This window comes from Cryptomeria japonica, chromosome 7 (assembly GCF_030272615.1).
Source record: "Cryptomeria japonica chromosome 7, Sugi_1.0, whole genome shotgun sequence".
Lineage (NCBI taxonomy): Eukaryota > Viridiplantae > Streptophyta > Pinopsida > Cupressales > Cupressaceae > Cryptomeria > Cryptomeria japonica.
The window spans coordinates 562,423,434-562,439,363 of record NC_081411.1 but is presented as its reverse complement, the minus strand read 5'-3'; the positions used below and the strand labels follow the sequence as shown (position 1 = coordinate 562,439,363).

Below are 15,930 nucleotides of genomic sequence, written 5' to 3'. Positions count from 1 at the left end.
ATGAGTATATCATCGAAGAAGATTAGAAGAAATTTCCTCAATTGTTGTCTGAATGTATGATTCATGCATAACTGAAAGGTGGCCGATGCATTAGTGAGGCCAAATGGTAGAACCAAAAATTCGAAATGTCCATAGTGACACCTGAATGCGGTCTTGGGGATGTCTTCCTTCCTCATTCTGATCTGATGGTACCCTGACCTTAGATCGATTTTAGAGAAATATTTTGCCCCGTCCAGTTCATCCATTAGTTCATCAATTCTTGGGATAGGGTATCTATTCTTTATAGTCTTTTTATTTAGGGCTCAGTAATCTATGCACATCCTCATCGTCCCGTCTTTTTTCTTGACCAATACTACTGAAGAAGCAAAAGGGTTGCTGCTTGGTTGGATGTGTCCCATTTCTAATAATTCTTTTATGGTTTTTTCAATCTCTTCTTTGAATTTGTGTGGGTGGCAGTAAGGAGTGGTAATTACCGGTTTTGCTCCTTCTAATTCAATGGAATGCTCAAATCCCCTTTTTGGTGGTAAGCCTGGAGGGATGTCTTTGAAGACCTTTTTGTGTCTTCTAAGCATGGGTTGTATATCACTCTGAATGTTTTGACCTTCGGATTGAGATTTATCCAAGATCATACATTGAGCGATCCAGTCTCCTTGATCATGTCGAAGAATTTTCTCCATTTTATTGCAAGATACTATTTTTGGAGAACCGTCAGGAATTCCTTTTAATGTTATCTCCCTCCCTTCACGTTGGAAACATATCTCTCGATTTGGACTATCCATGGTGAATCGTCCCAATGAATTTATCCATGGCATTCCCAAAATGATGTCATTCTCTAGGTTCACTACGAAGAAGTTCCTCATAATTGTATGTCCCTCTAGGGTGACTTCCAATTGAGTGATAACTTTAGTGCATTTGTCTATGACTCCGTTACCCATAATCACTTCAAATCCTTCAAATTCTTGAGTTTTTAACCTTCTCTTTGCTGCCAAGTGTTTGCTAATGAAGTCATGTGATGCTCCTGTGTCCACTAACGCAATTACTTTATGTCCTTTGATAGTTCCTTTGAGCTTGAAGCACCTATTTTCACTCCCTTGAGTGATGACTGCCAAGGTACTTGGTTCATTGCTTTCAAATCTGGCTCTTTTGTATGGTCTTCCCTCATCCTGTATTTCTTCTGTGTTATTTAGTTGTCCTCTCTTACATTCATGGCCTCTCCCCCATGGGGCCTTGCATTTGAAACATAACCCCTTCTCCACCAAGTTGTCTCTCTCCTTACATTGGTGATTGTAACTCCAAGGTTTTTTGCACAAGCGGCAGGGTTTTTCTTTGCTGTCATTCTGGTGTCCTTCATTCCTATATGGTGTTTTGGTTGAGGTATTCTTGGGAGCACTAAATTCAACCATTCTAGTTTTCTTGATGGCTTCTCCTAAGTTCTGTGGTTCCAGGGGTTTCACCAAATTCTTAATAGAGTCTTTTAGGCCTTCTAAGAACATGTAGGTGAGCCTCTTCTAGGATAGGTCGGGAACCATTACTGACAAGTTTTGGAATTGGTCTATATAGTCTTCAATGGTTCCTACTTGTTTAAGGTGTGTTAGCTCTTGGAAGTACCATTCGGAGTCCTTCTGGTCGAATCGGCTAATGAGCCTTTGGGTGAACTCATTGTAGGTGGCGACATTTTTGTGTCCTACGGTAATGAGACCGTTATGCCACCAATTATGGGCGGTTCCGGTTAGATGTAGTATGGCAAATTTAATAGCATCTCCTTCAGTCATGGGGCTATATGAAAGATAGGTGTCTAGTTTTTGTACCCAAGCTTGGGCGACATCCTTCCCTGTCCCATCAAAGCATGGTAGGGACATTTTGTTGACTTTAGCTTTAAGGTCATTACCCATAGGTTTTCTCCTTCTACCTTCACTAGTTTTGGATTCACAAAAGTCCCTGACGGACACTACCCTCTGAACTTTTGGCTCTAATCTAGCATAAAATTGGGCGATTTCTTCCACCCTTCTTCCCTAACACATTCCTCTCTAGGTAGAAATTCGGGAATTGTTTGTCTACAACTCTAAGGAGATCGTTCGTTATCAGTGTGACTAGAGTGTACCTCTCTCCTATGGTTTTGCATATCTCTATTGTTGCTGTTTGTACTTTGGAGGATTAATTGGCTCATTATTTCGAATTTCTCATTGGTCTGTTCCATGAAAGTCTGAAGTTGTTTGGCCAATTGATCGGCCATTGCCTTTGCTCCTTTCTTCCACTGATATGTGATCATAAACTAAGAACCCTTCCCACAGGTTGGCAGGATTATGCTCTGATACCACTGTAGTGTCCCTACTAGTTAGGGATCACTATCCTACAAAAACAGATTGTTAGAATACAACAGACATGTAAATATATATATGTAATCTAAATTGCCACTGAATTTAAAAAATACTTAATTAACATAATCATAATTTTAATCTAAAAAAGGATACGAATGCCATACAATGTATGTCCTTAGGCGGCCGTGAAGCTCGCCTTCTTGGAACCCATCTTGGTTCCAAGCCCTCCAGGAAGTCGAAGGTGAATTCGACTCCTGTCTTGAATGTAATTTCTTACATCCAAGCCCTCCAGGAAATCGAAGGTTATTTCGATTCCTGTCTTGGATGTAACCTCTTACACCCAAGCCCTCCAAGGAAGACCATGTGTCATTCCTTGCCTTGGGTGATGCATCCCATCACCCAAGTCCTCGAAGTGGACCGGCCAGATCCAACTCCTCTTGGTTGAACTTAATCAACCAAGCCCTACATATGCATATCGATAATCAGTATATATACTGCCCTAGGGATTTCATAATCCCTTCCTTAGACTAAGGGAGTTTCCTCCCTATAGCCTCCAACATGTGTTTACATTTGTATTTATGATGCACTTTGATGATTTAGTACTATTTTATTTCCTAATCTACCTTTTATGTTAACATGTAATCCTAATGTAATATTAAATATACCCTATCATTGTTGACATATGCATTACACCTTCCTTGATAACATCTATATTCCTTAATCATTCCCTATGAGCAGATTAGTATATTAGTTAATTGTATTCTTTAATGCCCACATGTTTTAGCCTTAATATATTCTTACTACTGCTCAATGAAATGTACTTTAATTAATATTAACATATTAATCATCATCCTTAATTAATGCGCAATGAAACATATATTAATTAATTAACATCTATTAATTATCATACTTATTAATACTCAATGAAATATACATTAGTTACTATTACCATATATTAATTCACTTTAATATATTAATTTATAATATATTATACTTTACCTCTTACCTGCTGGTCACGAAGTCTGCTCCTGACTACTCTCCCGTCTTTCCTCCTTCCTTCCCTTGCGGTGGCTGCTTCCCTTTATAGCTTTGTGAAGGGCTGTGACCCTCCACGATCCCTTTCTGCACCAAGGGGTGCAGTGGTAATCACAGCCCGTGCTGCGATTACCATCGCACCTCTTGGTGCGGGGGAATCAGGAGGGTTATAATTTTTAAATATATAATGATGCTACGTTTGCCTTTGTAATATTAAATGTAATACTTTTTCATTAAAATAATAATATAACACTTCTTTCATTATATTAAATATATGATATTTTAAATAATTCTTTCCTTAACATGTATTTCCTCTTTTTAATATATTACTTATATTAAATGTATTTCCTCTATTAAATATAATACTTATATTAAATGCATTTCCTCTATTTAATATAATACTTATATTAAATGCATTTCCTCTATTTAATATAATACTTATTTCCTCTATTTAAATATAATACTTATTTTATCGTATTAGTCATGTATTTACAATAATCTTATTACTCGATCCATATCCTTAATATTATTTACATAACTTTATATCAGGTGCTAATGCGGGTTTATCACAGTCTTCACATGAATGATCTATTGAATGTATAAGGGTTTCTCTTTACTATCCATCATATCGCATGGTACTAGAATCCAGGGCTTAAAATCCTTTAGGTTTTGGTTCTCTCAAACCACAAAGAGTAGGAAGGTGTGGGAACAACTAGGATGGTGTTTGGTCTTATTTTAGCATTTAGTAGAATGGGCCTTTCTAATAAGGTGGCAGGCACTGATTTTGTACATCTGATTACATATGTGAACTCACAAAAATACATCATCAGTCTTTATCCAGCATTGTAACCTCCAAGTTAATTTTGAAGTCCATTTTACTATCATAAGGTAATTTTTCTTCCAAAGGTCATAGGTTGTCATGCATATACCACATCAATCATGCTATGCCCTTAATTCTATAGATGCATACGGTTATGAGTAGTTAGCTTGTGGCTACTTTAACTTTTAATTAAGTTATAAAATCATTAATAAAGTATTGTATAGGTAGGTAAATCAGCCTCGGTGACTTCCAAGGGGTGGGTATGGTATATATAGGAGTTAGAGGTTAGTTATTATCACTATATTGAGCAATGTGTTCTTATTGAAGTCTATTGGAGGTATTCCTCTTTAAATGGCATATTATTGTAGAGGTTAGTTATTATCACTATATTGACCAATGTGTTCTTATTGAAGACTATTGGACGTATTCCTCTTAAAATGGCATATTATTGTCAAGTATATACAGCATATTTCCCATTAAATTTGCACAATATTGTCAAGTATATACAGCATATTTCCTATTTAATTCTTCTATTGTGCAAGTTGTTTCATTACAAATCATATATTGTTAGTTAGCTATGAGATCAGATTTTGTTGTCTGGGGTCCTGGAGTACACACTGGGTCCCAATTTTGGGTTAGTTGTGCCCAGACAGCCTAGGGCAAACACAGTCAAGGCAACCCATGCACTGTCTTTACCTGGGGCCCCATGGCCCACATTTTTAATTAAATAAATTATAATGAAAAAACACGAAGAAAAGTTTAAAATATAATTATTTATCCTAACCCTGAAAGAAACTAGTCTTAGTACACCACAAAACACAGAAAATTTTAAAATATAATTATTTATCCATTTTGATTTGTCAATTGACATTTAGCACTGAATTATCACTTGGCAGTTGGGTTTGTCTTTGATTTTGTATATTTTGTGCAGAATACTTCAATATTTAATATATTTTTATGAGATTGTACCCAAGCTGTACCAAACTCATGTATAAAAAAGTCAACAAACTATACTACCCAAAACCCAAACCCACACCTGAACCAGCAACTTACTTATTTATGCATTTAGAAATTTTTATCTATGCTAATTACCAGGACAAAACTTTTGGGTTTGAAATCAACAATGGAGTTGGCTTTTAAGGTAGTTGATAATAATTGGATGATGGCTGGTTGGTCTTGCGAGCAGGGACCATCCCATGAGATCAGCATTATATGTCGATTTATGATTTCATCTTTCCTTCCTAGAGTCGGTTTAGGATGAAGTGGAAGTTCAATTGTTTCAATATGAATGGCTTCATTATTTTGATCATGGTTTCATTATTTTGTTTATGTTCAGTTGTTCAAAGAGAATTAGCTTCAATGTTTGTTCATATTCACAATGGCCATTCAAGTTTTGTTGCAGCTTGTAAGGTCAAACACCCATTTTTGAGGTGTTTGTGGCAGATCCTGTGGATGGCAGATTTTGGTGCTTGGTTTTATCTCTTTGGAATAAATCAGCAGATCATGGAATTTTTAAGGGCTCCTTCACATGGCTGGAATATTTGGTGATTGATTTGTTCATCAGGGGGCAGTTGGCTTTCATAATTTGGCCAGCATTATCACTTATATGGGTGTCATTGTTTTGGATGTTCTGCTTTGAATTTTGAGCAGACATTTTTGGATTCTGCCCATTTTAGGGCTCATGCAAATGTCTGGAAGCACTTGATGGCCAACTGGTAATCTGGTCCCAATTAGCTTCAAAAAAATTCCAAAAAATCCTCCTGTAAACTTATTTGTCTGAGCAGACTGAGGATCGCAAGGCTGTAGAACCACATTTAGAGTGGTTTGAAAATGTCTCACAGTTGGCAACATTTTGTGATCAACATGTGTTCAAATCGTAGTTCACTTAACTTCAGCTGCGTTCAGCATATCATACCATTGGAAATGTTTGGCAATTGGGATGTGTTCAAATCATAGTTTTCTTTAATAAATTTGGCTCATCGAGATCTTTTGAATTGGGAGATTTAAAATCGATGCAAGGTGTTAGTGCAATGCCACCTTTCTTTTCAAACACCTTTCGCTATGGCTCCTCTTTTAGAGGGGATCTTCAGAAGGTTTGATGAGCAAATGCCACCATACGTGATTCTTCTTTTAGAGGTGGTGTTGAAGGTAAGGTTCAGAGAGTGAATGCCATCTTTGTCTAGGCCTTCTAAGTTGTTCACATATCTGATTGGAACAATCCATAAAAAGCTCAATGGACAGTTTGTTACATTCATATTATTGAAAAAAGTAAATAAACTCCTTGTTCCTTCGAGCTTATCATTTAAGAGAGTTCTAGCTAAAGAAACCGGCCTGCATATTCAACCAATCAAATGGATCTGTTTTGGCAATTTCAAACATGTGCTTGTCATATATTTCTACCAGGTTCTGGCAACTTGTTTTAAATTTGAAATTTTGGTTCATTAAGCACTACAGAACAAGAACCAAGTACAGCATTTGAAATTATGATATCCTCTCTCTATATATAACTATGAAAATTCCTCCATATTATAGTTTAAGAACATCAATGAAATGCAGGAAAAAATGGGAGATAAGCATAGTACCTGTTTCACTAATTGAGGTAAATCGTGTACCATAGCTGGAACTTGATTATAGACAACTGCAGAATCAATTGCCCTGCGTTTATCAAAATCATTATATAAGGTATACAAGCATGTTTTAAAATTAGAAGTTTCTTCCATGCATGAATAGAAGTGGAAAAATCCTTAGAAGATTTTTTAATAAAATAATTCTTCTACTTATTCCTCCCCCTGTTCAACTTATTCATTAACAAAAGAAATAGTGAACAAGGATTTAGAATATATTCACAAAACAAGCTTAATTAACTGATGCTGACAGAGATCATTTCCAAGATTTGGAATTTCCACATACAGCTCCATTATATAGTGGCCGCAAATTAAAGAAAATTCACAAGTATAAACCATGACCTACACTCATTTAGTGTAAGCAGATCGCTTAGTTATAAAATCACAAATAAGTTCACGAATGTCCACAGCAGAAGCATCTAAAATTCTTGAAAGTAAATCTGGAAAACAAAACAAAGGAAAAAAAATTTAAAATATTGCTAATCAATGCACTGCTTGATTTTTCTATTACATAAATTAAAAAAGGCACCCCCTAGCCCCAAAAAGATTATCAAGAAACTGCAACTACAGAAACCTAATAAACTAGAAATATTACTTGGATAATGCAACAAAATGATAACAAAACCATTTTATGTTTTCAACATTATACCAAACTGAACATTTTTAACGTACAACATCTGAAACTACTAATATGCTAGTAGAGCCTATCTTCTAATATAAGCATGAAGTCCAGCTGCCAAAAGAAATTCTACCTACTTGATAATCTAACTAACTAATAATGCCAGAATTGGCAGTTCTATGCAATACATATAGGGTATTGCATCCCCATAGAATCCAAGCTTGCACAAAAATAGCCATGCCATATCACTTGCGCCTCAAATATTTCCATGATTTCCTTATATATGCTCCAAATTGGTTGCTTCAAGACTAAATTGATAATCTCACAGCTAAAATGTGGCTGCCAACCTGCCTGCTCTTACTCATTACATACTAGCATATGAATAACCCTAGATATCATATATAATGCACCTTCTACAGACATGTTAAAAATCTCAGTCGTCGAGCCCAACAATCTCCCAAAATGTGGTAGCCAATCTCAGATCTGTACTCATTGGTGGCCCTGGCTCTTTAACTGGAGTAAGGCAAAAAATAGGCCATTCACAGATCCTCTATGAGGTTCCTCTTCCAATGTCAACTCCTCAAGAACCACTGTCAACCTAAGTTCACTGTCATTCCACCATCCATAACTCTCATGATCAATCTTTAACCTTGTTGGTAAACAGATTTGTCCCTGCGGTCGTTTATCTGAAACTGACCCCATTTGCCTGATGAGCAATGACAAACGTTCGAACAGTTGGAGAGATCGTTCTCTGAAACACGATCTTCCTCTGCGTTTGAGAGGGGCAGCTCCCTCGTATGATAGGGATGTTTAGGAATTTTGTGTACTTTTAACCTGAAAGTACATAAAGGATAAAACATATAACTTAAACAAGAAATAAAGATAGAAACCCCAACAATAGACATACGACCATCAACTGAGATTTCTCAACATTGCAACAAATTACAAAGGGGAGTTTATAACGTAATATGCTTAGCCACGAGATGACGATAAAGAAGAATGACAAATCTTAACATACGCAGAGATAAGATACTTCGACACATTCAAACTGAAATACCAAAGGTTGCTTGTGCATCATCACATCAATTATACAAATCACATATGCATAAAAAGACTACCAATTTGACATACGAGAAATCGACAATGATAACACATGAAAACATTTAGAACACACGAACTAAGACGTATCCTTCATTATCCTTTTGGAAATATGCAAGTCCAAAAACCTTTCTATACATAGTGCAGATCAAAATGTCATTACAAGATTCTCCTACAATTCCAACAGAGTTTTTCCCTCTCTAAAAAGTCTCCCCCCATACATTACAAATAGCCTTGTATTTATAGGCTTCCCAGAATAACCACCTTAGTAACTAGCTTTATTCCAGGGTTAACAACTAACTCTTTTCTGCGTGAATTTCAAAGAGTTAATAACTTACACACTTATGCGCAGAAAAAGTCAACTTCCTAACCTTTAGTTACAATAAGTGAGTTAAATCACTTTTACAAATGAGAATTTGAAACTTTTAGCTTTGATGAATAACCAAGTAATAAGTTATGTTGTGGTACTTCTTTGTCTACATCCACTTCATTTGGACTTTCAATATGTCTTTCCATTTGAAAGGAAAAGACAACCTTGAGGTTCTCCATAAGAACTTAAGGGATCGATTGTTGCAATACGCCCATGCATTCATAAAATGATCATTGATACGAACAAATATTTGTCCATCAATAACCTGTCTTTGAGGAGATGCTCTCCAACCACCTCTACATCTACTAAGTATCTTCACTTGATTGTTATCACTTTAATTTATTCAAATCCTCACGAGTTGGTGTTTGCCATCATTAGAAGTCTTAAGTCTTATTTGGAACAAATTTGATGTTCTTCACAATCTAGAAAGTAGTGTTTCTTTAATGAATCCCTTTCCAAAGCATCCCACTTCGCCATTAAACCTCCATTCTAATATAAAAGCAATTACAAGAAATTTGTTGAGATCTTCGATATTTAACCAAGGTAACATTGTGAGATGCCATGAGTATACAACACTTTGTGTACATGAATATAAGGCTCTCTTGATGAATTACTACACCATGCATTTATGATGGAAGAATATTCCCATGCTAGACCTTTTGAAGATTTTTCAACTTTCCACTGCTCTATCCAAACGTTCAATGCATTCATCTTTTAATCCTTTGACATTTTGCACAATAACTTCAACGTCTTCTCTGAAAACATTCAAGCACCTTTTCAAATCTGCACCATGCTATTCTGTCAAAACAGCTACACGACTGACAAATGTTTCAAAGCTTCACCGGGTCATAATGATTTTAAGGAGAGGGCTCCCTCCCTACTATGGGATAAGTACTTGACCGCCCGAACGCAATAACGAGGCCAGAGTAATTGATTTACTATTCGGTCGGGCTCATCACCTGAATGAAGACGGCGCATCAGACCAGCACTCTAACCGAATGCATCGGATGGATTCTTCTTATTCCTAAGCATTCAGACTGTGATATGGAACTATAGTAGACCACGTACCTGTTGATGACCCATGGATCCTTGGATAACCATCAATACTAGTAAGAAATGACAAGAACCGGAATGACTAAAGGTGAACTATATTTCGGGTCGCGCCACTCAAGGATGACTGGGCATTGTCAGCCAATTCAGTTGGTCTTCTCCTTACATCGAGAACAAAGATCAAACCACCAAAGCAACATTCTCACATTGGCTCGTGAGCAAGAAGACTGCAATGTTAGGATTATTATATGCAGCTTTATACCTTCCTCGATGCATTTTATCAGACAATTTGCTTTAGCGATTATGCTCCACGATTTGCAGTCATATTTACCAAAGTAGTTGCGACTTCCTTCCTCTATTCTCTGCAGCTTGATGAATGCCTGTGACACTTTGGTGCATATCCTGCGATCATTGCATTAAATGAGACCACATTTCTTTAAGGCATTCAGTCAAACATTTCACGAGCTATCTATGCTCCACAATTTGCAATCATATTTACCAGAGTAGTTGAGACTTCCTTCCTCTATTCTCTGCGGCTTGATGAATGCCTGTGACACTTTGGTGCATATCCTGCGATCATTGCATTAAATGAGACCACATTTCTTTAAGGCATTCAATCAAACATTTCACGGGCCGTGTAAGTTCCACGATCAGCGTATATGTCATTCTTGGCAACTGCAACTTCAACCTCTAATGAAACCATTTCCTCTCTTCAATACATTTGGTGAACATTCATAACTTGGTACTTGAAGCTTCTTCTTTTTTTTTTCTCCTTTTTTTATTCTTTCTTTTTGATAAAATCTATAAGAGGTTAAGAATGCTCAAAAACTGAGCATTTCTAACCTTCTTGACAAAGTGGGGCCCACAAGGTTAAGAAATGAGGTTAGAAATGCTCAATTTTTAGCATTCCTAACCTTTTTGTGATAGGTTAGAAATATGGGTTGGAAATGCTCAAAAAGTGCAAAAGGTTAACAAATGAGGTTAAGAATGCTCAAAAACTAAGCATTTCTAACCTTTTGCTTCAACGAACTATCCTTTAGACCTTGGAAACCATTGATCACAGAGAGGAATCAAGAAAGAATGCAACCGATGTTTTTAGACAACTTTTTATCGCAAATGACCAGACATATTAAAATAATTTAAAATATTAAATTATTATTTGGGAAATAATTTAAATATTTTAAATTTATTGCTTTGGCTGGAGAAAAATAACATAACTTTCAAACAGTAGGGAGTTAGGTCCTGAAATTTGAAACACGCGTCAATGGTAAAGAAATGGGTCCAAACAATTATTTACACATCATGACGAATCCTAGGATGAGATATTTTAATCATTTTGGGGCAACAGACACCGAAAATTGAAAGTTTAAAATATGACAAAGTATGAACTAGGTTCAAGTGAAAGTTGGCCATGTGATATAAAATGACGCTTAGATCCTGACTGCCAACTGATTTCCCTCAATTTGTGGTAATTTTCAAAATTCTTTCAAATTTCAAATTCTGACTGGTAAGGACCTTGGATTGCATGTTCACTGATTACACAAAAACACCTATTGGATCTTCATTCAACATTGAGATTGATTTGAAATTAAAATTTTAGGTATGCCAAATATGGGGGCAACAGCTGGCTCTGACTGGGGGCAAGGACTGCAAAGGAAGCAGGATGAACCCAAAATCTCTGGTTCTCAGGCTAGTGCACTATGCATTGGGCAATAGAGTCAAAGAGGAAACTACATAGGGAATAGCTAGAGAAACCAGACACAAAACAAAAATAGGACAACAAAACAAAACTTCTAACTAAAATATGTACATGGTAGGCAAAGCCTACCTCAAACTTCTCCATGATTGTCATACAAAACCATTCATAGGCTGAGAGAAATAGGCACCTATCCGGAAAAGTGGCGTGCATCCATGTGACACCTGTAAGCTCAACAGGCTGATAAAATCAACATGTAGAAGATGAGAAATATCTTTGGGCAATGAACCAAACAACCATCTCTCATCATAGATCTGTAGACTCTCTTGAAAGATTTGGGTACCACTTTGAACATTATTGGCAATTTTTGGAATATTCTCAAGCATACCTATATCCTCTATTTGGAGATCCCTTTGATAGTTTGGATTGGAAGAAATTAAGCCTCAAATTGGATATCCTTTATATAATTTGAGAAGTTAAGAAGCCTGAGCTGGTACAAGTATTGAATCTTTTCCTTGAATGTCAACTTGAAAATCACCTGTAGAAATACACTCGTCTGAAAACAAAGGATTATGACACACTTTCACCATAGGAGAAGTCATCATATGAATCCTTCAAACAACAATCTGGAATAGAAACATGATGAGAATTAACTTCATGGGCTTCCTTCATTAGATCATCCATTACCTTATTTATCTCTGCATTCTTGGTACAGTTCCCAAAAGGGGTGTCCTCTTGATTTAAAGATTCAAAAGGGGAATTGCTTTGAACCTTGGAAACTTCATAAGGCATAGATTGCAATTCCATCGAGATAGGGACATTTGTTGATATTCCTACATGGATTTCATTTTCAACCTCCTCATAGACATCTGTATTACTTTTTGTGTTCTCTTGTCCCAATGATTCCTCTTTATCACACTCTTCATGGAATTTGATAACTTCATAGTCAGGTGGCATGCATGATAAAGAGTGGATACTTGATGGTTCATCTTCTTTCACTCGAGGTTGATCTAGGAGTTCAGTAAAAGTCTCCATTTTTGAAGATAAAGAATATGTCTGCAAAATTTTACCTATGGTTGCTTCTCCATTGGTCAAATCCATACAAGATTGTCCATTAGGTTTCATACCTTTATTTTCCACGGAAAACTTTTCATCTTCAACTGTTAGTGATGGATGAATGAGAATATCCTCTCCACATAGAAAGTCATCGTCAGAAGAGTTGAGACACCAAGTTGGAATGACAACTATAGGAAATTCATCTTTATACCTCTCCTCTTCACCATTTCTTGAAGCTTGGGCTGCATGGAAGTCTTGAAATCATTTATTCCTCCTTCAAGCTTCTTGTTTTCAGGTTCATGGAAGAATTTTTCTTTGCTATGACAATCTTCATAATGCTCATGGCATACAGGAACACAATCTTCTTTCTCTATCTCACTCACCTTTAGATATTTCTCTTGACATGTATCCTTACAAGTAAACGTGACTTCATCTTCTTTTGCATATAAACACTCTAATGAGCTGCCTTCATTACTTTTCTCATACGAATTTATATCAGTGAGAAAATGACTCTCATTCTCATCTTTTAGTTCAATCGTTTGCAATGTTTGAAGCAGAGAAGGATGCACTTTATCATGATCAAGTTTCCTATTTCCATAGAAGCTTTTCAAAAACTTGATATCTGAATCATTGAGAATCTGATTTTCTTGAGAAATAGGTGGAGGAGAATGAGCATCAACATCATTATCCATTGTTGATTCAAGAATACAATCATGAGCAAAAATTTGGTTCTCTCTCCCATCTTTTTCCTCAATCTTTTGTAGAGTCCGGAGTAGAGAAGGATTAATTGTATGAGGATCAAGTTTCTTTCCACTGTTGAAACTCTTCAAGAAGTTGACCTGTTCAGGTTCATCATGACTTTGAATCAGTTGAACAATTTGTACATGAGAAAGGTCATTTTTGTCTTCATCTTTCTTGATTGTTGTTAATTTAGGTAAATGATCACAAGCAAGAAACCAATCTCCTTTCCATCTTTTTCTTCAATGTCTTGCAACACTCGATGTAAGGCAGGGTGAATCTTATCAGGAATAAACTGCATGCCGCCATAAAAGTTCTTCAAGAATTCAACTTGAATGGGCGCATCAGAAACCTGTTTCTTTGGATATATATAGTCATCAACGTCACTTTCACTATCACTTTCCAAATTTCCTTTGTACCAAACCATTGTTCTAAATTGAATCTTTCAAACCGAGTCGCCAACCTTCATTCTAAACAAGGTACCTTACAATATCTGAGGAACAAAGCACACTGGTATGTCGCTCCGCAGCGGAGTCGCCAAAAAATCTGTTGGTAAACAGATTTGTCACTGCGGTCGTTTATCTGAAACTGACCCTGTTTGCCCGATGAGCAGTGACAAACGTTCCAACAGTTGGAGAGATCGTTCTGTTAAACACGATCTTCCTCTGTGTTTGCGAGGGGCAGCTCCCTCATATGATAGGGGTGTCTAAGATTTTCGTGTACTTTTAACCTGAAAGTACATAAAGGATACAACATAGAACTTAAACAAGAAATAAAGATAGAAACCCCAACAATAGACATACAACCATCAACTGAGATTTCTCAACATTGCAAAAAACTACAAAGGGGAGTTTATAACGTAATATGCTTAGCCATGAGATGACGATAAAGAAGAAGGAGAAATCTCAACATACGCAGAGATAAGATACTTCGACACATTCAAACTGAGATACCAAAGGATGCTTGTGCATCATCACATCAATTATACAAATCACATATGCATAAAAAGACTACCAATTTGACATACGAGAAATCGGCAATGATAACACATGAATATATTTAGAACACACGAACTAAGACATATCCTTCATTATCCTTTTGGAAATATACAAGTCCAAAATCCTTTCTAGACATAGTGCAGATCAAAATGTCATTACAAGATTCTCCTAGAATTCCAACAAAGTGTTTTATAATGACCCATGATTAATAACATATTCCGGTACTTATCAAAGGCACACTGATCATTGTTAATTAACATTATTATAATTATTATAATAAGTGATAAATCATTACTCTTTAGTTGTAATTGCTAAATAATTATTATTATTATTAACCAAGTAAATAATAAATAATTAGTTGTAAATAAATGGTAAATAATAATTATTACTATAAACCGAATAAATGTAAAATACTAAATAATATATCATTATTTGCAATTAACAATGATTCTCTTAAAAAAATTAAAAGTAATTAATAAATACTACAATAATTAAATATTAAAATATAAATGAAATTTAAATGGTTAAGTGAAGAATAAAAAAAGATGATAAAATAAAATAAATCAAACTATGAAAATAAATTAAAGATACATTAAAGTCTAAAATTAAACAAAACATAGCAAACTTTCCAAATCGTGACATACCAAAGGTCACGACCTGAACCATGTCCGCAGAGGGAGTTCCAAGGCGCATATGAATAACGTGTCTGTAAAATGCGAAGAAGGGAGGAGGAAAGGAGACCAGAGCGGCAAGTAAACTAGGAGAAGTCATCGCCACCGAACGAGGGGTTTCGGAAGGAAAAGCCACCGCGTAAAATGCACAGCCCAGCACACAGACGAACAAGTAGGAAGCGTGTCGTCATTCCTGTGTCTTGCCGTCACCACTAAAAACTGCAGAAGGAAACACATACAGATGTAAACACCAGAGCATAACAACAAAGGAGAAAAGACATACGAAATATCCAGATTCTGCAAATTTATCAACAAAGATCAACAGGTAACTTACGCACTAAAGTTAAGAGCATTGTTACTGTGACTGCGTTGAATTTTTTATAAGAATCCAGAGGGAGTTTCGTAGTGCATTTATTACAAACAATATATATATTGTAGAGGTGAATCATATGCATATGTTAGAGATAGGGAAGTTTGAGCAAAGGTGGGATCCCTGCCAAGCTTGAGAACATTAATGATTTCATTCATTAATAGAGATCCCAAATAGAGTCTCCCCCCATACATTACATATAGCCTTGTATTTATAGGCTTCCAAGAATAACCACCTTAGTAACTAACTTTATTCCTGGGTTAATAACTAACTCTTTTCTGCGTGAATTTCAAATAGTTAACAGCTTACACACTTATGCACAGAAAAAGTCAACTTCCTAACCTTTAGTTACAATAAGTGAGTTAAATCACTTTTACAAATCAGAATTTGAAACTTTTAGCTTTGATGAATAACCAAGTAATAAGTTATTTTGAGGTACTTCTTTGTCTACATCCACTTCATTTGGA

The 15,930-nt window shown here is 36.0% G+C and overlaps 1 protein-coding gene across 1 annotated transcript in view; it reads right to left on the bottom strand.

Annotated features, from left to right (window-relative positions):
- Window positions 1-15,930, bottom strand: part of LOC131078435 (E4 SUMO-protein ligase PIAL1) — a 208,697-nt gene that overhangs the window by 118,775 nt on the left and 73,992 nt on the right. The window contains exon 2 of the mRNA XM_058016133.2: window positions 6,756-6,828. Coding sequence (XP_057872116.1) covers window positions 6,756-6,828 — 73 coding nt within the window. The remainder of the gene's footprint in view (window positions 1-6,755; window positions 6,829-15,930) is intronic.